Source organism: Pleurodeles waltl, chromosome 4_1 (genome assembly GCF_031143425.1).
Source record: "Pleurodeles waltl isolate 20211129_DDA chromosome 4_1, aPleWal1.hap1.20221129, whole genome shotgun sequence".
Lineage (NCBI taxonomy): Eukaryota > Metazoa > Chordata > Amphibia > Caudata > Salamandridae > Pleurodeles > Pleurodeles waltl.
In genome coordinates this window covers 843,567,055-843,593,577 of record NC_090442.1, presented here as the reverse complement: position 1 = coordinate 843,593,577, position 26,523 = coordinate 843,567,055, and the positions used below count along the sequence as shown (strand labels likewise).

The window sequence follows — 26,523 nt, the reverse complement described above, 5'->3', positions numbered from 1 at the left end:
GGCCGTGGCAATTCCGCCACGGTCATAATTGCTGGCGGTACACCGCCAGCCTGTTGGCAGTGTTACCGCCACCTTGCCGCCGGCTGCCAGGGTCGTAATGACCCCCATAGTCTGTTCCATTTATGAGTCATATATTCATTATAATTGCAAGATGCAGTTCTTCATGTATTCAAAATGTGTGTTAAGGCCATGTTAAGTTAGTATGATTAGAGGCTTGAAATGTTTAATTTCCAGTATTAACCTTCAACGCAGAGTTTTGCTTGTATCTTAATGTTCTACCATTGCAGGTGCATTCATGTGAGTCTACAGTTAATAAAAGGCATGTTGTGTGCAATAGATAGTAGGATAAGGAAGGATACTTTGGGAAGGACTAAGAGAGCGCTAACAAACTGAGAAGAAAGAACTCCTGCTGGTGTGCCCTGTAGGAGGAGACATTCAAGTCCCTCCTGATATCCAAAACGTGGGATGCGAGCAGTGAAGGGAGCTGCCAGATTCAACTTTGCAAAGATAATGGAAAACTACTGGTTTGCATGACGTAGACTTTTCAAGGGTTCTATGGGTTTAATTGGGATATACCGAGTTAGGTGAGGGCAGATTCCCTTTTGCCTTTGGAGAGTACTAATCATTTAGAGACTTGGAGGGATACAGACCTCTCTATTCTGATTTCTTTGTATGGCTTTATGCTAAACGCCACCTCTTTATCAGAGCTTTTACAGAGGTTTCTGGTATGCTGACACTTTCCTATCTACTTATTAATGCCTACGTTTCCTGAGAATCAAGTACAATTTTCACAGCTTAAGTTACGGCATTAGGTAGACTTAAGATTTAGAATGATTATGCAAGAGGATTGCGACTTATTTACTGATCACCAAATCCTGTTCCTTATCTTTTGTATTGCTTTGACTGAAATTCTTATATGCCTTATTCTAATAAGATTCAACTTTGTTAGACATTTCACCTCACCTTTGGTGATTCTGTACTTATACTTCATGTTCTTGAGATTCATTTATGTTAGTTTGGCTCTAAATTTGTAATAAACCTTTTGAATCGTATTCTCCCCCCTTAGATTTAGTGTGTGACCAAATATGTTGCACTGTTAATTGATTTAACATACTGATTTTAACTCCTTTCACCCCTCGGGACTCCTAAAAAGGTCTATAGGAAGAACAGATGGAAGAACATGGGTCCACAGCATCATTACTTACATAACAATTTTCCATTGGTAAAGAAGTCCTCTTTCTGAGAACAATTCCTAGGAATCCTTAGGAACTGACCATGAAATAAGTTCTCTTTTTGGGATCTTGGGTGACTAGTCCCAAAATGGATTAAGGTATTTCTGTCAGTGGGTTTGACGTATAGGTTTACAATCAATTTTCCTTTCTCTGCTATAATCCATACTGGATGTCATGTTGAAGAGGAGGTCTGGTGATCTTGTGTTTAACCATTCATAGAATTCAATTAGAGTGGTAGGGAACCCTCGGCAGATGAAACAGATATCATCAATGTAGCGATTCCATGATATTTTGTGACTTTGATACCTATTGGCATCTCCAAATATCCATAGATCTTTGAAATAGGCCATAAAGATATGTTCTATTTCTGGTGCGAAAGCACGACCCATGGATACTCCTTTTATTTGCAAAAGGAGTTCAACTTTGAAGGCAAAGAAGTTATTTTTCAAATGTAGAGAAGCCAATTTAACGAAGAGGTCTGTAGGGACCAAATCTGGTTGACATCTCTTGCTAAAAGTATATCTCAATACTACAAAAGCTCTGTCCTGTGGAATATTGGTATATAAGGACTCTATGTCCGAATATACCATTATTTCTTCCACAGGATCAAAGCTTTTCTCATCATATTTGGAAATAAATTCCATAGAGTTCTTGATATGGGCCTTTGTTTCCTCTACAAAGCATCTTAGGAACAAGTCAGTGCATTTAGTCACAGGCTCTAATATTGAGGAACATCCTGATATAAAAGGACGTCCAGAGGTATATTTTTGTGATTCTTTGCTAGTACATAGAATATTGGCTTCTGTGAATGATATTTGTTTAGGAATTCAGATTCTTTCTTACTGATCCATACATTTTCCAATGCTAACTTAGTCATGTTTAAAATTTGTGTTGCAGTTTTACTGTTGGATTGGTATTTAGCCTGCAGTAATGGTCCTTACTATAAAGTTGTCTCAGGACTTCATTATCTTATTTCTCAATCCTGTCATGGTTAGGTGGGCTGATCAAGAGTATGGAGGTGTAGGGTTGAGAATAGCTTGGTGTGGGGAATGAGACACTCTATGGGGCTAGAGAATGAGGGAAGGAATTGTAGGTAGTGTGTCACAGGTCTCACAGATGAGGTTGTGCACTTTAAGAGTAGGTGTTCTTTGCTGTTGTATGGTGGTATTTGACACTTCTCCTCATATTGGACACTCTATTTCATCCCTATGGATCAACTGGTTGTTAAGCAGTTTTCTCTTGAAGTCACGGCTGTTACTCTAAATATAGTTCATGGGCGGATGCAGTATGCATCCATCTACCTGCAAGGGAGAGTATGACATGTCCTCTGCTCGTTTCACAGTGTTGGACATCCTGTCCTTTCTGTGGCTTCTCTGATGTGGTGAAAAAGATGGTCACAATGCTTCCTCATTGGAGGTATGGTGGTAACTCTTGGGTTTTCCAGAGAGGTTTGGGGCACAGATGCTAAGGTTATATCCTGGATACATGGCGTTTACCATACGTCTTGTCTAGGTGGGGTTAGGTTCTTGCTGTCTTGTCCAGGTGGATTCAATTCTAGCTTTCTTCTCTGGGAGGCACAGTGGTTATTGTGCATGTCCATTGTGATAACTGTGTGTTGTGTAAAGTGCGTCACAGTTCTATAACCCAAATGGTTCATGGTGGCCGGCACTCAGTGCTTAATTTGTGCTTGTTGTTTCCGGTGCGGAATACCAGCACTTATTTTTGAGGCCCGGCGCTTAGTTTTCTGCCTCAAGCATTTAGTGCAAGCTAAAGATACATATGGGAAAGACGGAGGAACAAAAAAACTCAGAAGCTTCACAAAGGGAGAAAGCAGAAAGCTGCAAGAGTGAGCTAAAGGCGCAGAGAGTGGCTATAAATGGATTGAAGACGCCCGAGATGGCTTCAGGATTACGCTGCCTCAGTATTCCATACTCGCATATTTAATTGCAGCAGCTGCGTGTTTCAGAGGAGGGCTTAGAGCACCGGCACGTTTTTATTTATAAATTAAGCACTGCCGGCACTCTTCATCCTATTTGGGTAAAGAGGGTGCTGTGCAGCACACTCTCGAAGAGGATAAGTGAGGTCATTTGGTGGGTGTTCTGCATCTTGCAGTCTGTGAGGTTGCATGGTGTACACCCTGTGGGAACAGCGTTGTGGTCACACCACATCTCTACCTTTAGGGCTGTGATACCGTTGTATATTTTATTTTTATTTTTGAAAGTTTTATATTAGCACAAACTAGGCCCCTTAGGGTGTCAGAGCACCTCATTTGTGCATAGAATAAAATACAATATATGCAGAGAAAACGTAGAAACTAGATGTTCCTTTATGTCAGGCACATGGTGTGCTTGTATAATCAATGCATCGAGGGGTGAATATATGTACTAAGACTACCAGTTTTAGAAATATCAGCAATGCACTTCCACTTCTGGGAAAGCCACCTCACCTTGTGCACAGGGGTAGGCAAAGGGCTTCAGAAATGAACCCGCTGCCCTCCATTACTCACTTCACTTGCACATCCAATGCATGTACCATACTGGCCACATACATTCAGGCATACATTCAGAAAGTCTTCCCCCAATATACTCAGAAACCCTGCATGAAAAATTGACTTACTTCCAATGAATTCTTCACATTTCTTTCTTCAGAGTAATTCTCTCCTTCCATTCCACCTATTTCTGTGTATAGCCTTCAGTTATTCGCATGCCTGTCTGCCTTAATCTCTATTATTATACTTCTTCAAATGGCTCACACCTCATTTTATAGAGCACAAACTCTCCTTCTTTAAATCCCTATCCCTGAAACCTAACAATATCCAGTTTCTATTAGCCGATCTGTTTATCTCATTAACCATTTGCCAGAAGTTACAAAGCCCCCCCCCCCCCCCCCCACCTAATGATTACACCTAACTGGTATTAATGTTGATCTACCACAAAAAAAACTGGGAAAAATTAATGGGCTCGTTTTCTTCTTGAGAACCCACGACTACTCAAATAACCAAGAATACCACTGGTTTAACCACTAACCTTGGGTTCAGAAGTAGCATGCTAGTCACCATTAAATGCTTCAACGCCTCATCATGGATAGTAAGCACAATATAAATGTAATTAAAATATAACACAATAAATGACTGCCAATGACATCGCTGATGCAATCAAGCACAGCATTGCATATTACAGTTGTCAAATTCATAAGTGGCACACTTGTTGAAACACCAGTGACTTTTAAAATTATCATTTTCTTGATATTATGCGACTGCAGACACAGCGAGACCCGGGTTTACATTTCATTAGCTTTACATCTTAATCCACATATTAACTGACCTGTGGCATAAAGCAAAATGATAGGGCCCCTTGCAAAATGTAATGAAGGCCCCTGGATTTTCCATGTCTTACAGATATGAATTGCCTTTGGGCTGAATCGGAGTCCCCTGATAGGCTAGCGCCACCATACACGGTTGCCCCCATCTCCCCAGGCCTACCCTTCTTCTCTGTAGCATATTATCCCTGCATTCCCGGAGTAATCAGATCACGAGTCCATTATTGCCTCTCCGTCCCACATACTCATTTTCAAAGCGCCCCTTACCCTGCATTGCGACAATGTTAGCAAACAGGAAGATTACAGAAATGGACTGGGTGTGTATGTGTGTTTTTTATGCCAGGATTGGTGAGTTGCACCTCTATGCCAGGCATTTATTTCACAGTTATAACTTCTCAAAGTCCTTATAAAGTGTTACTGAGTCCTGCCTTCGGGAAAGGTAACCACACTGAGCTTTTGCACATTTCTTAATACAGCTCTCTCCCTTCCTTGTTCATTGCTGTAAATAGATCACTCTCCAGGGAAACATTGCTTATTCCAAACCAGTACTTATCAGGTCTAGACCACCTTGCACACATGCAATGGAATAAAGACTGGTGCGAAGAGGAATTGAAGTACAGGTAATAAAGACTGCTGGTATGCTTATTAAGGAATTATTACAATATCCCTCTTTCGATGTACATTTATTATAAACTGAAAATGTGCAAAGTTATATCAGGCCAAGACCTGCTAGAAACAGTAGGCACAACCAAGACACCTACATCCTGGAATACAACAACTAATCCTAAAAGGATAACCGACTGAGACACTGAAACTAGATTCGTGCTAGAAATATGATAAACAACCACTCAATCAGAAATGCTGAATAAACGTAATACGGCTAATTCAAATAGCTGCTTTAGAAATGTTTTGCTTGGGACCACCGAAGAAAGCCCAGGCTAAGGCCACACATTAGGCTGTAATAAATATCCTTCACGAGCCAGAAGCATATGTACAAACTCTTCATCAATTATTCTGGAGATTCACAAAACTCTTATTGGCTACGCATTGACTTCATGGACAATTGTAGATTTCCACGTGTACTCCTATTACCAAAGCAGAAGGATCGTCACTTATTGGGCAACGTGCAAGGGTTTCCATTTGGGTTATGGGGCAAATTTCACCTTAACTTTATTTCCATTTTTCACCCTCCACGTGGAAAATGTTTCCATTCAGACAAATCTCTTGCTCTGTGCATCCAGATAATAAGGGGTGTTTGTGGCTTTTTTGCACCCAAATTTTATATTTACTGTGGAATATACTATCACTGAAGCTGCGTGTATAGTAAGATGTGAAACCCAATTTGGACTGTTTGTGGCTCTTCTATCTGCTGTTCCAACCGCTAACCTTAAATTCACTAAAATGAAAACCCTGATAAACTGGTGGAATTTCCTAGGTCACAGGAGGACTTTAAGGTCGGAAAATTAGTCAAACCTCAATTCTGAACATGGGATTTTGGATTTCTGAAACTAAAGCTGACTTTTTGCAATCATAAGTGTGCACTGGTGAACACCACAGTTTTTAGTTGACTGGTGCCTTTAGTGGTTAAAGAGCTGGAACAGTGCTATTTCACCTTCTTAAAACCATTTACATGATTGCTTGTCACAGGACCTTTCCAGGCATGGGCTGCGTTTTGCTGGAAACATATGAGCATTTGTTGACATATCTAAAGTAAGCATTAAACATACACAATAACATACACAAAGCCACATAACACCACCATTAACCCTTTCGCTGCCAGGCCTTTCCCCCCCTCAGGTTCCAAGCCTTTTTTTGGCTATTTGGGTCAGTTCGTGCTTACGCCCTCATAACGTTTTGTCCACAGAAGCTACCCACACCAAATTTGCGTCCTTTTTTCCCAACATCCTAGGGATTCTAGAGGTACCCAGACTTTGTGGGTTCCCCTTGAGGAGACCAAGAAATTAGCCAAAATACAGCGAACATTTTGTTTCTTTCAAAAAAATGGAAAAAAGGGATTGTGGGTTTTTCCCTGAAAATTGCATCAACAAAGGGTTTGCGGTGCTAAAATCACCATCTTCCCAGTTTCCAGGAACAGGCAGACTTGAATCAGAAAACCACATTTTTCAGCACACTTTTGGCATTTTACTGGGACATACCACATTTTTACTATTTTTGTGCTTTCAGCCTCCTTCTAGTGACAGAAATGGGTGTGAAACCAATGCTAGATCACAGAAAGCTAAACATTTCTGAACAGTAGACACAATTCTGAATTCAGCAAGGGGAAATTTGTGTAGATCCTACAAGGTTTTCCTACAGAAAATAACAGCTGCAATAAAAACATATTGAAATTGAGGTGAAAAAAACAGCCATTTTACTCAATGTTTTACTCTGTAACTTTTTCCTGCGATGTCAGATTTTTTAAAGCAATATACTGTTACTTCTACTGGACTCTTCTGGTTGTGGGGATAAATAGGGCTTGTAGGTTCATTAGGAACCCTAGGTACCCAGAGCCAATAAATGAGCTGCACTTTTCAATGGGTTTTCATTCTGTACCGGGTATACAGTTGTACGTTTGCTGAAATATAAAGAGTGAAAAATAGGTATCAAGAAAACCTTTGTATTTCCAAAATGGGCGCAAGATAAGGTGTGGAGAAGCAGTGGTTTTTTGCACATCTATGAATTCTGGTGTGCCCATATTAGCATGTGAATTACAGGGCATTTCTCAAATAGATGTCTTTTTACACATTGTCTTACATTTGGAAGGAAAAAAATGTAGAGAAGGACAAGGGGCAATAACACTTGTTTTGCTAATTCTGTGTTTCCCCAAATCTCCCGATAAAATGGTACCTCACTTGTGTGGGTAGGCCTAATGCTTGCGACGGGAACCGCAACATAGACCCATCACATTTTTACATTGAAATCTGACGTGTTTTTTGCAAAGTCCCTAGCTGTAGATTTTGGTCTCCAGCTCAGCCAGCACCTAGCGAAGCCTACCAAACTTGTGCAGTTTGGTAGGTGTGCGGTGTGCCTGGTGGGGATCTCACCAGGTTCTGTTACCCAGAATCCTTTGCAAACCTCACAATTCGGAAAAAAAAAACACTTTTTCCTCACATTTTGATGACAGAAAGTTCGGGAATCTGAGAGGAGCCACAAATTTCCTTGCATCCAGCGTTCCCCCAAGTCTCCCGATAAACACGGTACCTGACTTGTGTGGGTTGGCCTAGCGCCCGCAACAGGAAATGCTCCAAAACACAACATGGACACGTCACATTTTCCCAAAGAAAACAGAGCTGTTTTTTGCAAAGTGCCTAGCTGTGGATTTTGGCCTCTAGCTCAGTTGGCACCTAGGGAAACCTACTAAACCTGTGCATTTTTTAAAAGTAGACACCTTATGGGAATCCAGGATGGGGTGACTTGTGGGGCTTTCACCAGGTTCTGTTACCCAGAACCCTTTGCAAACCTCAAAATGTGGCAAAAACACTTTTTCCTCATATTTTGGTGACAGAAAGTTCTGGAATCTGAGAGAAGCCAAAAATATCCTTCTATTCAGCGTTCCCCCAAGTCTCCCGATAAAAATGGTACCTCACTTGTGTGGGTTGGCCTAGCGCCCGTGACAGGAAATGCCCCAAAACACAACGTGGGCACATCACATTTTCCCAAAGAAAACAGAGCTGTTTTTTGCAAAGTGCCTAGCTGTGGATTTTGGCCTCTAGCTCAGCCGGCACCTAGGGAAACCTACCAAACCTGTGCATTTTTTAAAACTAGACACCTAGGGGAATCCAAGATGGGGTGAGTTGTGGGGCTCACCAGGTTCTGTTACCCAGAATCCTTTGCAAACCTCAAACTTTGGCAAAAAAAACACTTTTTCCTCACATTTCGGTGACAGAAAGTTCTGGAATCTGAAAGAAGCCACAAATTTCCTCCCACCCAGTGTTTCCCCAAGTCTCCTGATAAAAATAGTACCTCACTTTGTGTGGGTAGGCCTAGTGTCCGCAACAGGAAATGCCCCAAAACACAACGTGGGCACATCACATTTTCCCAAAGAAAACAGAGCTGTTTTTTTACAAAGTGCCTAGCTGTGGATTTTGGCCTCTAGCTCAGCCGGCACCTTGGGAAACCTACCAAACCTGTGCATTTTTTAAAAGTAGACACATAGGGGAATCCAAGATGGGGTGACTTGCGGGGCTCTCACCAGGTTCTGTTACCCAGAATCCTTTGCAAACCTCCAAATTTGGTAAAAATACACTTTTTCCTCTCATTTCGGTGACAGAAAGTTCTGGAACCTGAGAGGAGCCACAAATTTCCTTCCACCCAGCGTTCCCCAAAGTCTCCCCATAAAAATGATACCTCATTTGTGTGGGTGGCCCAGGTGCCTGCAACAGAAAAAGGCCAAAAACCTGTAGAGATTGAGGGGATAGCACAGCGAGTTGATAAGCACATATTTTTCTTTTATACATCTTTAGGCTTACTCTGTTTTGGGGACCCACACAAGTGAGGTATCATTTTACTTGGGAGACTGAGGGGAATGCTGGGTGATAGGAAATTTGTACCGGAGCGGTGATCCTACAAAGAAAAGTGAGGAAAATGTTATTTTTTCAGCACATTTTGAGGTTTGCAGAGGAGTCTGGGTAAGAAAATGTTGGGGGATTCAGGCAAGCCACACCTCCCTGGACGCCTTGGGGTGTCTAGTTTTAAAAATTGTCTGGGTTTGGTAGGTTTCCCTAGATGAAGGCCGCACCCGGGACCAAAAACATAGGTAGTTTTGCAATAGATCATTTTGATGTGTCCACATACTTCTGTGATGTTCCAAACACAAAAATTGTGAAAAGAAACGCACTTAGGTTATGTTAAAAAGACCCCTCACCCACCAACCAAGTTGGTGGCATGCTTCATCATCGGGGTCCCACCCGAGACACCTATTGTGTCATGGGTGTGCTGCGACACCTGATTACAGCGGAGCAGGTTTTGTCATTTTTACCACACATACTGATTGGATTTTGCACAAGGGTGAGTGATAGTCCAGTAGATCAAATTGTATTAATAAAAGATTTCACAGAAGTTAAATGCACTCTTAATAACTGAAAGGCCAAAACACGGAACCAGTGACTCACAGCTCGTGAGCTGTAAAGCCGTGTCAAGGCACCAACCGTTTTACAGTCCATTCACACACCTTCCATACATGACATGCACAAGACCATTCACGCCGCAGGCCCAGCACATTACAACACTCGCATCAACAGACAGCGCCATTCAAGGGCCCATCACTTTCATACGCCCACATGCTGATACAGCAATCACACCAGCTGATGGGAGTGTGTGAACTGGCATTTGGCTGGCACCGCCAGCCAAGCGCCACTACATGCACACCGCCAGCCAAGCACTACCCCACACACACCGCCAGCCAAGCGCCACCCCACACACACCACCAGCCAAGCGCCACCCCACACACACTGCCAGCCAAGCGCCACCCCATGCACACCGCCAGCCAAGAGCAACCCCACACATACTGCCAGCCAGTGCCACCCCACACACACCGCCAGCGAAGCGCCAGGCCATGCACACCGCCATCACTTTTTTTGTTGTTTTTAAACAACAAAGAAACCACTAATGATCAATAAGTACAAAACTACAAACACAAAAGCTCTAACTGAATACATAACAGTAATGCCAACCGTGAAACTGGACATATGAAAATATAAAACAGCAGTTAACGCTCACGGTATTTCCCAATAATTCTTCTGTGTGTGGTAGCTCCTGAAACAGCCACCCACACACAGCCCAGGCTTTGAAGGACAATCAGGGCAGTACATCCCAGTCTCCTTCCTGATACCTCTTCGAGCACAGACTCTACATCTCTTGGCAGGAAAGTCTGTTTTGGCCATGGGAGGAATGTGCTCAGCAAAGTGACAATCTTTCAATCCAGCTACATCCTCCAACACTGATTCTCTAGGAACTCTTGCCTGTTCCAGCACAACAAGGCTCGCTATGTTAGAATCCTTAAATTTAATAAATGTCATCCTTGACTCTGGAGAACTATCTTGTACGCAACAAAAGCATTAAAAGTTGCCAAGTGAAACAGGTGAACCGCTAATTTCTTATACCAAACATAAGCCTTACGAGCAGCACTGTAAGGTTCCAACCTCTGATATACTCTATCAACAAAACCCATGTGCTTGAAGAGAATTTTAAATTACAATTCATTTGATTGTAAACAGCATGGCTCTATCTGCTCGCACTCCAAAGGAATTCCTTATTGAATGTATTAAGCAAAACCAGTATAGTTAATAGAAGAGATAGGACTTACAAAAGTGAAAAAACACCTTATGGGTTTTCACCATCAGGACATGTAAAACGTAAGTACACATGTCCTACTTTCTGAATACAATGAACCCTGCCCTAAATGTCTTTAGACACTACCTAGAGGTGACGTGTATGTATGAAAAAGAAAGGCTTAAGCCTGGAAAAAGGTTTATTTTGCCAGGGTGAAATAGCAGTTTAAAACTGCACTACAAGCCGCACTGGCATGCCTGAGACACATTTTAAAAGGCTTCTTTAGTGTGTGGCACAAGGTGTACCGCAGCCCACTTGTAGCATTTAATTTACAAGCACTGGGTACATGTTGCACCGCTTTACTAGGGACTTATAAGTAAATTAAATGTGACAATTGGATTCAAGCCAATTTTGCCATGGTTAGCAGTGGTAAAGTGCACAGAGTCCAAAAGCCAACAAAAACGAATTGCAGGTAAGAGGAAAGGAGAAGGCAAAACAGTTTAGGGGTCACTGTGCAATGAGGGTCAAGTCCAACAGATACTGTGATGAAATAATGTCTTCTGAGATGTTCAGGCTTTACAGCAATGCATGAAGAGATTATCAAAACAATCTCTCAGCTTCTTTAACGTTCAACAGGGATAGGTTACTCACTGAAAACACCAAAGTTTGCACCATGCAGTATTCATGGCAATCTGGCAACAGTTCAACTTTAGAATAAAACAAAGAGCTTCATGACTAAAAATCTCTAAAGATCTCTTGATTACACCGTAAGCATGATGCTAATGAGCATACCTCTAACTCTAAGCTTAATATAAAGAATGCATACATGCAGCATGATGGCTGACAAGGTTAATATAGTCGGATATATCTATAAATATTCTGAAAGGATTGTTAGTAATGATATTGCAACACATGGTGTTATGTCTGCAAAGTGTGGCGTATGAGATTATTTTGTTTCTGGGGCCAGTGAGGAGCCAGGCCCACTGAATCTCAGTTACCTGAATGAATAGGTAAGAATGAAGATGTTGGTGTGGAAATGAGGAATTAAATCCTAAAATTCAGTAGTCTGTTTATATTGTTGTGATCCACGTATCCAGCCTGTGGAGCCGCGAGTTACCAAACCACTTTGCAAATGTGTGGCTTGAGGCACAGCTCCTTCTTTGGTATGGGTGCACACAGTTACTAATCACTGCGGTGCTACTCCAGGATAGAACCTAATAGTGACTTATACTCCATTCCTGCTGGGACCCTGCTCTTACGTGGGAGGAAATGCAATAGGTAGCTTCAGTGAGAGAGTCCAGCAGGATCCTAACACCACTTTTGGAGAAGCAAGTGATTCGGTCAGAATTTCCCTTACTTTATAAGTTGTAATATTCATTTGGCAATTATGTTGGATATTTAATTTTCGTTACTTGTAAAACAGTTTACAATCCACACAGTCCTTCTAGATTTCACACATGATCCCTAAGGTCAAGCATACCTGCTACCATAACGATTGAAAAGACCTTGCTAATGTTGCCAGTGTGCACCATTTAATATCACACACACTTTTGAAGCGGTATGAACCAGTGATATTAAAAAAACTGAACCTCTTGCTTGCAAGGCTTAGTTTATCTCTATTCTGATCACAGTTTGTGTCTACTTTCGAACTCTTTGGTATTGAAAGTTAAACTGGAAGTATACATATTTGGTGAATAGCTGTGATTTTAATGAAACATTATTAATACTAAAACCTGTCAAAAAGGTTTTTTATTGGCCTTCTCCTGACACTGCCGCAAGTGTTAGGCAACTTATTGAAGGGCACGAAAATCAATCATTCATCAGCACATTGATTTTCTAGCGATGTGCCCTTGTCATGTTGTGAGAGTTTCAACTGGAGGCCAGTATCAATTCTGAGCAACAAGATTAGCTGTCTCACTGTCAACTTTGCAATAAATGTGCTAATTCTTTACACAGTCCTATAACTGTAAACTATTTTTGGATAGTCCTCTGGTACGTATGTTTTGTTCGCAGGATGAATGTCTTATATTCATCCAAAGTGAGTTTATACAAAGGACACAGTCAGCAACACTGTGTATTAATGTCTTCCATTAAAGCACTTGTAAGTGGGGATTACATCATTTATTTTTCTAACTTCTGAGGTTAACAAATATAAAAACAACGTTATTTATAGTATGACAATGTTGTGGTTTGCTTGTGAGCAGAGTTTAACATACTTATGTCGCTAAAGGCTGATGTTTAGAATTGTATAGCAGAATCAGACAGTTTCAGAATGTCCTAAGATATTCACCGCAGAACACGTTCTGTGGTCATGTTCTCCACATTAATCTAATGTAAGGTCTCACATGCGTTTGGAAATGTCAATTCCAATCTATTTCTTTGACTATTTGTATTTTAGTTGTGATAGGGATGACATCGGGAGTGCATCCTCTACGCAGTCTTTTAATAACTTTAGGGGAATATATATAGTCTGTTTGCGCCGAATGTGTGTCAACATTTTTGACGCACATTCGGCGCAAACCTTGCCCCATATTTAAACTTTGACTCCCGATTCCTCAGTGTGAGTCATTTTGTGGATGCAGGAAACTGCCTTGCATTAATGACATGCAAGGTAGGCGTTCCCATCCAAAAAATGACTTTAAGGCCTGTGCGCCTTATTTATACTCCTGCGTCATTTTGACACGCAGGAGGGGGCAGGCCTTAAAAATCGGCACACAGCCTAAGGTGTGCCGTTTTTTAACGCCTGGGTCAGGGCAGGCGTTAAGAGATCTGTGGGCTCACTTCCATGGTCTCTGACTATGGAAGGAGTCCAGAGGTGCCCTTCCCTGTCCCCAGGGACAACCCCTGCCACCCTCGACCCCCCCCCCGGAGGACACCCATGGATAGGTCGCTCCCCCTGCCGCTGCAGCTCCTCCAAGTTCCCGAGTTCCTGTGTTCCTGAGACCCACCTAACTGTAAGTACCCCCCTCCTCCCAGCCCCTCGCCCTGCCCCGCGCCACTCACCTTCTCTTCTGCTCCTGCTTCTTTTCCTCCTCTCTGTCTCTTCCTCCTCGCTCCCCCTCTGCAATCTTCTTCTGTGTTCTTCTGTTCTTCCCTTCTGTTCTTCTGTTCTTCCCTTCTGTTCTTCTGTGTTCTTCCGGTCTTCTGTGTTCTTCTTCTCTGTTCTTCTCTGTGCTTCTGTGTTCTTCTTCTCGGTTCTTCTGTGTTCTTCTGTGTTCTTCTCTGTTCTTCTGTGTTCTTCTCTGTTCTTCTCTGTTCTTCTCTGTTCTTCTCTGTTCTTCTGCTCTTCCGATCTTCTGTGCTTCTGTCTTCTGTTCTTCTGTCTTCTGTTCTTCTGTCTTCTGCTCTTCCGGTCTTCTGTTCTTCTGTCTTCTGTTCTTCTGTCTTCTGTTCTCCTGTCTTCTGTTCTCCTGTCTTCGGCTCTTCTACATCCTCCGTCTTCTTCCCCCGAGCCTGCCCTCCTGCTCCTTCCTCATCCCCCTCCCTCACTCGCCTCCCCCTCTCTCACCCCTAGCTAACCCGTTCGCTATCTACCTCCCTCACTCCTCCTATCTTCCTATCTCTCTAGCTCCCTATCTCACTATCTAACTCCCCCACTCTCCACCTCCTCCTACCTACCTATCTGTCTATCTATCTATTTCCCTATCTATCGACTTCTCTATCTATTTTCTCTATCTATTTCTCTATCTCTCCCCCCCTCCCGCCACCCCCTCTACTACCTATCTCCCTATCCTCTCACTCTACCTCTCTCCCTCACCCACCTCTACAACCCCCCCTCCCCTATCTTCACAACCCTACTCCTATCTCTCTCCCTAATCTCCAAACCTCCTAACACTCACCCTCCTCCACCCTAAACCCCCTCCCCCAGCTCCTCCCACTCTACCTGTCCCCCCCCCTCCCTCGCGCTTTCCCGCCGCGACCTCCTGCACGCCCCCGGCCCCCAGCTCCCATTCGCCCCCAGCTGACCCCTCCCCCCCCCTCCTACCTCTTATGGCGGCCGCTGCGCGACAGTGGTAGCGACCCTTGACCCAAGGGTAGGTCGCTCCCCCTGCCGCTGCAGCTCCTCCAAGTTCCCGAGTTCCTGTGTTCCTGAGACCCACCTAACTGTAAGTACCCCCCTCCTCCCAGCCCCTCGCCCTGCCCCGCGCCACTCACCTTCTCTTCTGCTCCTGCTTCTTTTCCTCCTCTCTGTCTCTTCCTCCTCGCTCCCCCTCTGCAATCTTCTTCTGTGTTCTTCTGTTCTTCCCTTCTGTTCTTCTGTTCTTCCCTTCTGTTCTTCTGTGTTCTTCCGGTCTTCTGTGTTCTTCTTCTCTGTTCTTCTCTGTGCTTCTGTGTTCTTCTTCTCGGTTCTTCTGTGTTCTTCTGTGTTCTTCTGTGTTCTTCTGTGTTCTTCTGTGTTCTTCTCTGTTCTTCTGTGTTCTTCTCTGTTCTTCTGTGTTCTTCTCTGTTCTTCTCTGTTCTTCTCTGTTCTTCTCTGTTCTTCTCTGTTCTTCTGTGTTCTTCTCTGTTCTTCTGCTCTTCCGATCTTCTGTTCTTCTGTCTTCTGCTCTTCCGGTCTTCTGCTCTTCCGGTCTTCTGCTCTTCCAGTCTTCTGTTCTTCTGTCTTCTGTTCTCCTGTCTTCTGTTCTCCTGTCTTCGGCTCTTCTACATCCTCCGTCTTCTTCCCCCGAGCCTGCCCTCCTGCTCCTTCCTCATCCCCCTCCCTCACTCGCCTCCCCCTCTCTCACCCCTAGCTAACCCGTTCGCTATCTACCTCCCTCACTCCTCCTATCTTCCTATCTCTCTAGCTCCCTATCTCACTATCTAACTCCCCCACTCTCCACCTCCTCCTACCTACCTATCTGTCTATCTATCTATTTCCCTATCTATCGACTTCTCTATCTATTTTCTCTATCTATTTCTCTATCTCTCCCCCCCTCCCGCCACCCCCTCTACTACCTATCTCCCTATCCTCTCACTCTACCTCTCTCCCTCACCCACCTCTACAACCCCCCCTCCCCTATCTTCACAACCCTACTCCTATCTCTCTCCCTAATCTCCAAACCTCCTAACACTCACCCTCCTCCACCCTAAACCCCCTCCCCCAGCTCCTCTCACTCTACCTGTCCCCCCCCTCCCTCGCGCTTTCCCGCCGCGACCTCCTGCACGCCCCCGCCCCCCAGCTCCCATTCGCCCCCAGCTGACCCCTCCCCCCCCCCTCCTACCTCTTATGGCGGCCGCTGCGCGACAGTGGTAGCGACCCTTGACCCAAGGGTAGGTCGCTCCCCCTGCCGCTGCAGCTCCTCCAAGTTCCCGAGTTCCTGTGTTCCTGAGACCCACCTAACTGTAAGTACCCCCCTCCTCCCAGCCCCTCGCCCTGCCCCGCGCCACTCACCTTCTCTTCTGCTCCTGCTTCTTTTCCTCCTCTCTGTCTCTTCCTCCTCGCTCCCCCTCTGCAATCTTCTTCTGTGTTCTTCTGTTCTTCCCTTCTGTTCTTCTGTTCTTCCCTTCTGTTCTTCTGTGTTCTTCCGGTCTTCTGTGTTCTTCTTCTCTGTTCTTCTCTGTGCTTCTGTGTTCTTCTTCTCGGTTCTTCTGTGTTCTTCTGTGTTCTTCTGTGTTCTTCTGTGTTCTTCTGTGTTCTTCTGTGTTCTTCTCTGTTCTTCTGCTCTTCCGATCTTCTGTGCTTCTGTCTTCTGTTCTTCTGTCTTCTGCTCTTCCGGTCTTCTGTTCTTCTGTCTTCTGTTCTCCTGTCTTCTGTTCTCCTGTCTTCGGCTCTTCTACATCCTCCGTCTTCTTCCCCCGAGCCTGCCCTCCTGCTCCTTCCTCATCCCCCTCCCTCACTCGCCTCCCCCTCTCTCACCCCTAGCTAACCCGTTCGCTATCTACCTCCCTCACTCCTCCTATCTTCCTATCTCTCTAGCTCCCTATCTCACTATCTAACTCCCCCACTCTCCACCTCCTCCTACCTACCTATCTGTCTATCTATCTATTTCCCTATCTATCGACTTCTCTATCTATTTTCTCTATCTATTTCTCTATCTCTCCCCCCCTCCCGCCACCCCCTCTACTACCTATCTCCCTATCCTCTCACTCTACCTCTCTCCCTCACCCACCTCTACAACCCCCCCTCCCCTATCTTCACAACCCTACTCCTATCTCTCTCCCTAATCTCCAAACCTCCTAACACTCACCCTCCTCCACCCTAAACCCCCTCCCCCAGCTCCTCTCACTCTACCTGTCCCCCCCCCTCCCTCGCGCTTTCCCGCCGCGACCTCCTGCACGCCCCCGCCCCCCAGCTCCCATTCGCCCCCAGCTGACCCCTCCCCCCCCCCTCCTACCTCTTATGGCGGCCGCTGCGCGACAGTGGTAGCGACCCTTGACCCAAGGGTAGGTCGCTCCCCCTGCCGCTGCAGCTCCTCCAAGTTCCCGAGTTCCTGTGTTCCTGAGACCCACCTAACTGTAAGTACCCCCCTCCTCCCAGCCCCTCGCCCTGCCCCGCGCCACTCACCTTCTCTTCTGCTCCTGCTTCTTTTCCTCCTCTCTGTCTCTTCCTCCTCGCTCCCCCTCTGCAATCTTCTTCTGTGTTCTTCTGTTCTTCCCTTCTGTTCTTCTGTTCTTCCCTTCTGTTCTTCTGTGTTCTTCCGGTCTTCTGTGTTCTTCTTCTCTGTTCTTCTCTGTGCTTCTGTGTTCTTCTTCTCGGTTCTTCTGTGTTCTTCTGTGTTCTTCTGTGTTCTTCTGTGTTCTTCTGTGTTCTTCTGTGTTCTTCTGCTCTTCCGATCTTCTGTGCTTCTGTCTTCTGTTCTTCTGTCTTCTGTTCTTCTGTCTTCTGCTCTTCCGGTCTTCTGTTCTTCTGTCTTCTGTTCTCCTGTCTTCTGTTCTTCTGTCTTCTGTTCTCCTGTCTTCTGTTCTCCTGTCTTCGGCTCTTCTACATCCTCCGTCTTCTTCCCCCGAGCCTGCCCTCCTGCTCCTTCCTCATCCCCCTCCCTCACTCGCCTCCCCCTCTCTCACCCCTAGCTAACCCGTTCGCTATCTACCTCCCTCACTCCTCCTATCTTCCTATCTCTCTAGCTCCCTATCTCACTATCTAACTCCCCCACTCTCCACCTCCTCCTACCTACCTATCTGTCTATCTATCTATTTCCCTATCTATCGACTTCTCTATCTATTTTCTCTATCTATTTCTCTATCTCTCCCCCCCTCCCGCCACCCCCTCTACTACCTATCTCCCTATCCTCTCACTCTACCTCTCTCCCTCACCCACCTCTACAACCCCCCCTCCCCTATCTTCACAACCCTACTCCTATCTCTCTCCCTAATCTCCAAACCTCCTAACACTCACCCTCCTCCACCCTAAACCCCCTCCCCCAGCTCCTCTCACTCTACCTGTCCCCCCCCCTCCCTCGCGCTTTCCCGCCGCGACCTCCTGCACGCCCCCGCCCCCCAGCTCCCATTCGCCCCCAGCTGACCCCTCCCCCCCCTCCTACCTCTTATGGAGGCCGCTGCGCGACAGTGGTAGCGACCCTTGACCCAAGGGTAGGTCGCTCCCCCTGCCGCTGCAGCTCCTCCAAGTTCCCGAGTTCCTGTGTTCCTGAGACCCACCTAACTGTAAGTACCCCCCTCCTCCCAGCCCCTCGCCCTGCCCCGCGCCACTCACCTTCTCTTCTGCTCCTGCTTCTTTTCCTCCTCTCTGTCTCTTCCTCCTCGCTCCCCCTCTGCAATCTTCTTCTGTGTTCTTCTGTTCTTCCCTTCTGTTCTTCTGTTCTTCCCTTCTGTTCTTCTGTGTTCTTCCGGTCTTCTGTGTTCTTCTTCTCTGTTCTTCTCTGTGCTTCTGTGTTCTTCTTCTCGGTTCTTCTGTGTTCTTCTGTGTTCTTCTGTGTTCTTCTGTGTTCTTCTCTGTTCTTCTGCTCTTCCGATCTTCTGTGCTTCTGTCTTCTGTTCTTCTGTCTTCTGTTCTTCTGTCTTCTGCTCTTCCGGTCTTCTGTTCTTCCGGTCTTCTGTTCTTCTGTCTTCTGTTCTTCTGTCTTCTGTTCTCCTGTCTTCTGTTCTCCTGTCTTCGGCTCTTCTACATCCTCCGTCTTCTTCCCCCGAGCCTGCCCTCCTGCTCCTTCCTCATCCCCCTCCCTCACTCGCCTCCCCCTCTCTCACCCCTAGCTAACCCGTTCGCTATCTACCTCCCTCACTCCTCCTATCTTCCTATCTCTCTAGCTCCCTATCTCACTATCTAACTCCCCCACTCTCCACCTCCTCCTACCTACCTATCTGTCTATCTATCTATTTCCCTATCTATCGACTTCTCTATCTATTTTCTCTATCTATTTCTCTATCTCTCCCCCCCTCCCGCCACCCCCTCTACTACCTATCTCCCTATCCTCTCACTCTACCTCTCTCCCTCACCCACCTCTACAACCCCCCCTCCCCTATCTTCACAACCCTACTCCTATCTCTCTCCCTAATCTCCAAACCTCCTAACACTCACCCTCCTCCACCCTAAACCCCCTCCCCCAGCTCCTCTCACTCTACCTGTCCCCCCCCCCTCCCTCGCGCTTTCCCGCCGCGACCTCCTGCACGCCCCCGCCCCCCAGCTCCCATTCGCCCCCAGCTGACCCCTCCCCCCCCCCTCCTACCTCTTATGGCGGCCGCTGCGCGACTGCGCAGCGGGCGCGCGCAGCGGGCACGCCGCTGGCGTGCCGGAGACGCGCCAGAGGCAAGCCCGTCTGCGCCCGTCCGCGCCTGGCCCGCGCCCAGCGCCACGACCCCTGGTCCCCAGCTCCCCCAAGCCCCGCTGATCCGCTACGACCCCACCACCCTCCACGCCCTCAACCCAGGGCGCTCCAAAACCTGCTTCCTAGCTCACCCCAAACGCACCCATGGACCCTTCGCCTGCAACTCCTGCAAACGCATCTTCCACGCAACTACCACGACCACAAGCCCACGCGCCATCAACCACCTCAAGTGCATCCTGGTCAACGCTCGTTCCGTCCACAAGCACGCCGTTGAACTTTGGGACCTCCTGGACTCCACAGCCCCGGACGTCGCCTTCATCACGGAGACATGGATGAACGCCTCCTCTGCTCCAGACATCGCTACCGCCATCCCCGAAGGCTACAAGATCTCCAGAAAAGACCGCACCAACCAAGTAGGAGGAGGTGTCGCCATCATCTTCAAAGACTCCATCAGCGTCACCACCTCCACCGAAGACCCCCCCCTCGCCGCTGAACACCTGCATTTTCAGATTCGCACCGACCCAAGGACCACCCTCAGAGGATCCCTCGTCTACCGTCCTCCCGGACCTCGCGCCTCTTTCAGCGACGCCATCGCCGACTTCATCTCCCCGCACGCCCTCGCCTCACCGGACTACATCCTCCTAGGCGACCTCAACTTCCATCTGGAACAAAACAACGACCCCAACACCACCACCCTGCTCGACAACCTCGCCAACCTCGGCCTCAAACAACTGGTGAACACCGCCACCCACATCGCCGGACACACGCTCGACCCTATCTTCTCCGCCAGCAAACACGTCTTCTTCAGCCACACCTCTGCCCTGCACTGGACCGACCACAGCTGCGTCCACTTCACATTCCGACGCGAGACCTCCCACCTCCGCACTCAACCCATCCCTCGTCGACAGTGGAACAAGATCCCTGAAGAGCAACTCTTCTCCGCTCTCGCCGCCAACCAACCCACCCTCACCACCGACCCCAACGACGCAGCTCTCAACCTCACAAACTGGATCTCCAACTGCGCTGACAACCTTGCTCCCCTCAAACGCACGCATCGACAGACCAACACCAAAAAACCTCTCTGGTTCTCTGACACCCTCAAAGAATCAAAGAAAACTTGTCGTGCCCTTGAGAAGGCCTGGCGCAAGGACCACACCGCTGACAACATGACCGCCCTCAAGAACGCTACACGCGAACACCACCACCTGATCCGCACTGCCAAAAGGAACTTTTTCACCGACAGACTAGACAAAAACAGCCACAACAGCAGAGAACTCTTCAGCATCGTCAAAGAGTTCTCCAACCCCAGCGCCAGCGCCAACGCCGTCACGCCCTCACAGGATTTGTGCGAATCCCTCGCCACTTTCTTCCATCGCAAGATCAGCGACCTCCACGACAGCTTCGGACACCAGACCCAACCATACACCACTGAACCCGCTTCCCCGGACATCACCCTCAACAACTGGACCCACATCAACACGGAAGAAACCAAATCCATCATGAACTCTATCCACTCCGGCGCCCCTTCGGACCCCTGCCCGCACTTCATCTTTAACAAAGCCGACGACATCATCGCCCCGCACCTCCAGACCGTCATCAACTCTTCTTTTTCTTCTGCTACCTTCCCCGAATGCTGGAAGCACGCTGAAGTCAACGCCCTACTAAAGAAACCTACGGCTGACCCAAGCGACCTGAAAAACTTCCGCCCCATCTCTCTTCTACCTTTCCCAGCCAAGGTAATAGAAAAGACCGTCAACAAACAGCTGACCACCTTCCTGGAAGACAACAACCTGCTCGACCCTTCACAAACCGGATTCCGAACCAACCACAGCACGGAAACCGCCCTCATCTCAGTCACAGACGACATCAGAACCCTGATGGACAACGGTGAAACAGTCGCCCTCATTCTCCTCGACCTCTCGGCTGCCTTTGACACCGTCTGTCACCGCACCCTAATCACCCGCCTACGCTCCACCGGGATCCAAGGCCAGGCCCTGGACTGGATCGCCTCCTTCCTCGCTAACCGCTCCCAAAGAGTTTACCTCCCTCCGTTTCGCTCAGAACCCACCAAGATCATCTGCGGCGTACCTCAAGGCTCATCGCTCAGCCCGACACTCTTCAATGTCTACATGAGCCCCCTCGCCGACATCGTACGCAAGCACGACATCATCATCACCTCCTACGCCGACGACACCCAACTTGTACTCTCCCTCACCAAGGACCCCGCCAGCGCCAAGACCAACCTACAAGAGGGTATGAAGGACGTCGCAGATTGGATGAGGCTCAGCCGCCTAAAGCTGAACTCTGAAAAAACGGAAGTCCTCATCCTCGGCAACACCCCGTCCGCCTGGGACGACTCCTGGTGGCCCACGGCCCTCGGCACCGCACCGACCCCCGCAGACCACGCCCGCAACCTCGGCTTCATCTTGGACCCTCTTCTCACCATGACCAAGCAAGTCAACGCCGTGTCCTCCGCCTGCTTCCTCACTCTCCGCATGCTCCGCAAGATCTTCCGCTGGATCCCCGCCGACACCAGAAAAACCGTGACCCACGCCCTTGTCACGAGTCGCCTGGACTACGGCAACACCCTCTACGCCGGGACCACCGCCAAACTCCAAAACCGCCTGCAACGCATCCAAAACGCCTCGGCCCGCCTCATCCTCGACGTACCCCGCAACAGCCACATCTCCGCACACCTGAGACACCTGCATTGGCTCCCAGTCAGCAAAAGGATCACCTTCCGTCTTCTCACCCACGCACACAAAGCCCTCCACAACAAGGGACCGGAATACCTCAACAGACGCCTCAGCTTCTACGTCCCCACCCGCCCCCTCCGCTCCGCTGGCCTCGCACTTGCTGCCGTCCCTCGCACCCGCCGCTCCACGGCGGGTGGGAGATCTTTCTCCTTCCTGGCGGCCAAGACCTGGAACTCCCTCCCCACCAGCCTCAGGACCACCCAGGACCACTCCGCTTTCCGGAGACTCCTAAAGACTTGGCTGTTCGAGCAGCGATAACCCCCCCTTTCCCCCCTAGCGCCTTGAGACCCGCACGGGTGAGTAGCGCGCTTTACAAATGCTAATGATTTGATTTGATTTGATTTGATGGGGGTACCTATCCCAGGTAAGTACAGGTAAGTTGAGGTAAGTATATATTTTTATTTTTTTAAAGTGGCATAGTGGGGCCTATTTTGGACCCCCCTACATGCCACTGTGCCCAATGGTCATGCCCAGGGGACAAAAGTCACCTGAGCATGGCCATTGGGCAAGGGGGCATGACTCCTGTCTTTGCTAAGACAGGAGTCATTTCAAAGGAGTTTGTGCATCAAAAAATGGCGCAAGTCAGGTTGGAGGCATGATTTTTGCCTCAAACCTGACTTGCACCCTTTTTTGATGCACAACCCCCATTTTCCCCTATGCCGGCGCTGCCTGGTTTGAGTCATTTTTTTTACTCTGACCAGTCCGCAGCGCCGGCTAACGTCATTCCTTAAATAAGGCGCCCGCATGGCGCTGGTTTGCGTCAAAAAGTATAAATATGGGCCTTAATGTGGTGTGACATTTTTAGCACGTTTTCATATCAGTAACATTTTGACATAGTCAATATTTTAAAAGCTTGAAACAACAATCAAACTATTAGGAGAAATACGATCCACATATTTGCATTAGGCAATATTTTTCACTATTGTAAATACACGTCTTAATATTTTTATTATCTACTATTCAATGGTATTATTTCTTTTTTTCAGTATTTAGAACTTCGCTTTAACCGGGTCGTTCGTATTAGTGGGACCCTTGTTTTCATGATTGAAATGGTAAGTAAAGTACAATGAAAATATTATCTCTTTTTGGAATTTCACAAATATTTATTTTTATGGTTGAGCGCAAAGTGCTCTGTCCCTGGTGTATTCTCTCTGTGGGCTTTTAACCACACCCATGACAAGCCCAACGGTTCAGTTGTTTTGTGGGATTGCCTTTTAAAATAAGCTTGATTTAATTAGTGAAATGCATGCATACGTCATGCCTTTTCCAGTGTTTAGCCCTCATTGAACGCACCGGCCAGCTATTGAAAACATACGAGGCTCAATGTTTTCCGTATGGTTTTTGGACTGCTTTTTCTCTTTATTTCGCAGGCAGTGCAACCTTGCTGGGCAGTAGTAGAGCGCTTTGCATGAAATCGACCCTGTTACATGGATAAGTGCACTTTTGCCAGTTACATGGATAATTGCACTTTTGCTAATACATTTCACTGCAAGCAACTTCTGTTCCCTTTTGTGTGTCTGCTTTGCGTTCTTGTCGGCCGTCAGCTCGCATGTGAAACTGTTTTACTTTTCATTTTCAGTTTAAGTGGCCAGAAAAGTCCGGTTAGGAGTTTACAACGCTGATAGCATTGACTCGAGCAAACGCAAGACCCATTACATTACAAATGCTTGTTTACTTTTGTCACTAGCAAAATATTTTTCCATGTGAAATGTGTCCGTCCCTCGTGCCTGAGGTTCGCCTTCCCACCATATCAGCGCCACTTACACCTTGTTTATTCAGGTGTGGCTTATGTGTGTATGTCTTGTGCATTAAAAAGCTTTACAATTATGGTCTCAGACCTCCAGGTTCGTGATCATGTGGAACTTTGTTGATCAAACACAGTTGATAGTTTAATTCAAAACTCTTCCTTCATAATCTATGTTGCTTTGTAGGAGAATAACAGAAGACTTTCGACACAATTATCGATCTTTATAATTAATAAATGATGAAACTACTATATATAATGCGAAATCAGTTGACCGATCTCAAGGGGGTTTTGCATTTTGGATTTTATAGAAGTGAAGTGACATGTTAGCACTCCTGTACAATATGCAATCTGGACATGGCTCCAGGCACTCAGGCACTAATCACAGGTTCCAGGGTGTGGCCAAAGGACACAGCTATTAGCCAGTGCCTGCTGGGTATGGCCATATGCCATGCATATAAGTATAAGGTCCTTGGTTATGGGCCAAGGACAGGGCCAACAATAGTGCCTCTCCCTTGTGTGCATTAGGCACAGCTGTAATTGTGTCCAGCGAGTATATAACGAGTCAGTAACTGAAGCTACAACTATTTCACTCAAAATACTTGTGCATGCATTTGTACTTACTAAAACAATCTTGCAAATGTATTTCAAAAAATGTAAAGAAATCAGTGAAATGGATGAATGAAGGCCCCATTGAAAGAAATGCTAGGGTGATTGGTGATTAAGTAATAGAACATGAATAGCACAAAACTATCAACCGAATGACCTCTACGTACCACTCTGATGAGGTGAAACTCAGATTAGTGTTACTATACGAAATATCTTTAAGGTTTTTTTTAGAGGTCATGTGGTTGTGTCATATCAGTAAATAAGCATCAATGTTATTTCTCAGTTTAGATCCCCAGGACCATAACATCAAATTCTGCTATTTTGTGCAGCTTATTATTGGGTTGTGTAATTGGTTTTGGTGTCTAAAGAGTACTTCCATAGAAGTAGCAAAATCTTTTTGGGGTGGGGGAGAAGGGGGAGAATTTCCAGGAACGTAAACATACATGTGCTTGATGTGGATGTTTTAGGGGCATGGAGAGACAGAGTGAGTCCTGTAGGATAGTGAGATAGAATTGCAAGGAATGTGGTTTCGGTATTTTGAGGAGCTGCACGCATGTGGACTCACAAATTTCAGGAGTGAATGCTATGGGACACAATGGCCACTGTGGTTTGTGTCAGATGCAGGAAAGAATAGAAAATGTTTTTGGAGGATTTATCTGTAGTCATGGAATGAGCGGCTATGGCCCTCATCTAGTCATTGATCATGGCAATACAGTCCAGGACTACTTGATTTTGGTGAGTTGCTTAACTATTTGATGGATGACAATTGGGGCAGTGAGTGGGTTGTTTTAGTTGAAGATGAGGAACATTACTTAAATTTTTCTGCCCTTGAGTCTGAGTAAGCACGTGACCAAAGGACATGATTCAAAGGACATGAGTTAGTACCCGAGAATAGGGAATTAGGATGTTGATAGCAGTGATGGCTGGTGAGTTTAAAGGGTGGTGAGGTGTAAAAGTTAGGGCTGATTGTTATGTCATAAGTGAAGCAAGCGATCCAGATGGATCTGATTTTCAAAGCGTGGATTTAGTGTTTGCAAACTTGAACCACACCTACTGTACTATCAAAGTAAAATCAGGATAGAAGGATAGCATAGCACTCTGGTATTGCACCTGTCCAGTCTTGCACGCCAACCAGAGTACTATATTGCGGTCCCTGAAATCTAATAGCTATGCAATGATGGTACAAGGTGGGGTGCAGGGCGGGGGATTGCCACGGAAAAAATGACCGGTGGGCTTGTTTCACCACGAATGTGGGAATAAAGTGTTCACAACCAAAAAGTTCTGTTAGTAGGTGTTCCACAGAGAGATCCATTTTGCCAGTGTTTGTCGTCTGTGCAACTCCGATAGGCATAGGCTATTGCGGCGTGAACTTGCCTCCAAATCTTCATTTTTTATTGAAATTGATTTAAAGAGGCGCTCTAGTTTGTCTTGCCGGTTTACTGTTTGGGCCCCTCGTGGTTAGGGGTCGTGATCATCCCATCCGCCATTTCTGCCATGGTCCTAGATTTGTCAGGGTCTTTGGTACGTTCAAATCAGAGTTTTGTTTGTTTTGGGTCTCCGCACCCCATTCTGTGCCCAGTCGCAGAGGCAAGCGCCAAGCCACTCAGTGGCAGAGCAAGACCGGAACCCCGGGTGAGGACAGAAGACAGGCTGGTCAGGAGTCTGGCACGTTGCCGTTCCAGCGGCACTGGCCACAAAGCCAGTAATCATATGTTTAGCAGAGCACTCTAGCAGGGCATGCCAGGGTGGCCAATGCAGACATGAGCCAGGTATCAATCAGGTATTCAAAGGGAGGCAAGCTCCACATTAGTCTGTCCTGGCCCAACACCCAACAGCCAATCTGGGGCGGGTTCGCAGCTCAGCCTCAGCCTCAGTCCTTCAGTGAATATAAG

At 46.9% G+C, this 26,523-nt stretch overlaps 1 protein-coding gene across 1 annotated transcript in view; it reads left to right on the top strand.

Annotated features, from left to right (window-relative positions):
• The window catches only part of LOC138287201 (sodium-coupled monocarboxylate transporter 1-like), a 566,599-nt gene that overhangs the window by 179,121 nt on the left and 360,955 nt on the right, over positions 1–26,523 (top strand). The window contains exon 2 of the mRNA XM_069227561.1: positions 23,265–23,330. Coding sequence (XP_069083662.1) covers positions 23,265–23,330 — 66 coding nt within the window. The remainder of the gene's footprint in view (positions 1–23,264; positions 23,331–26,523) is intronic.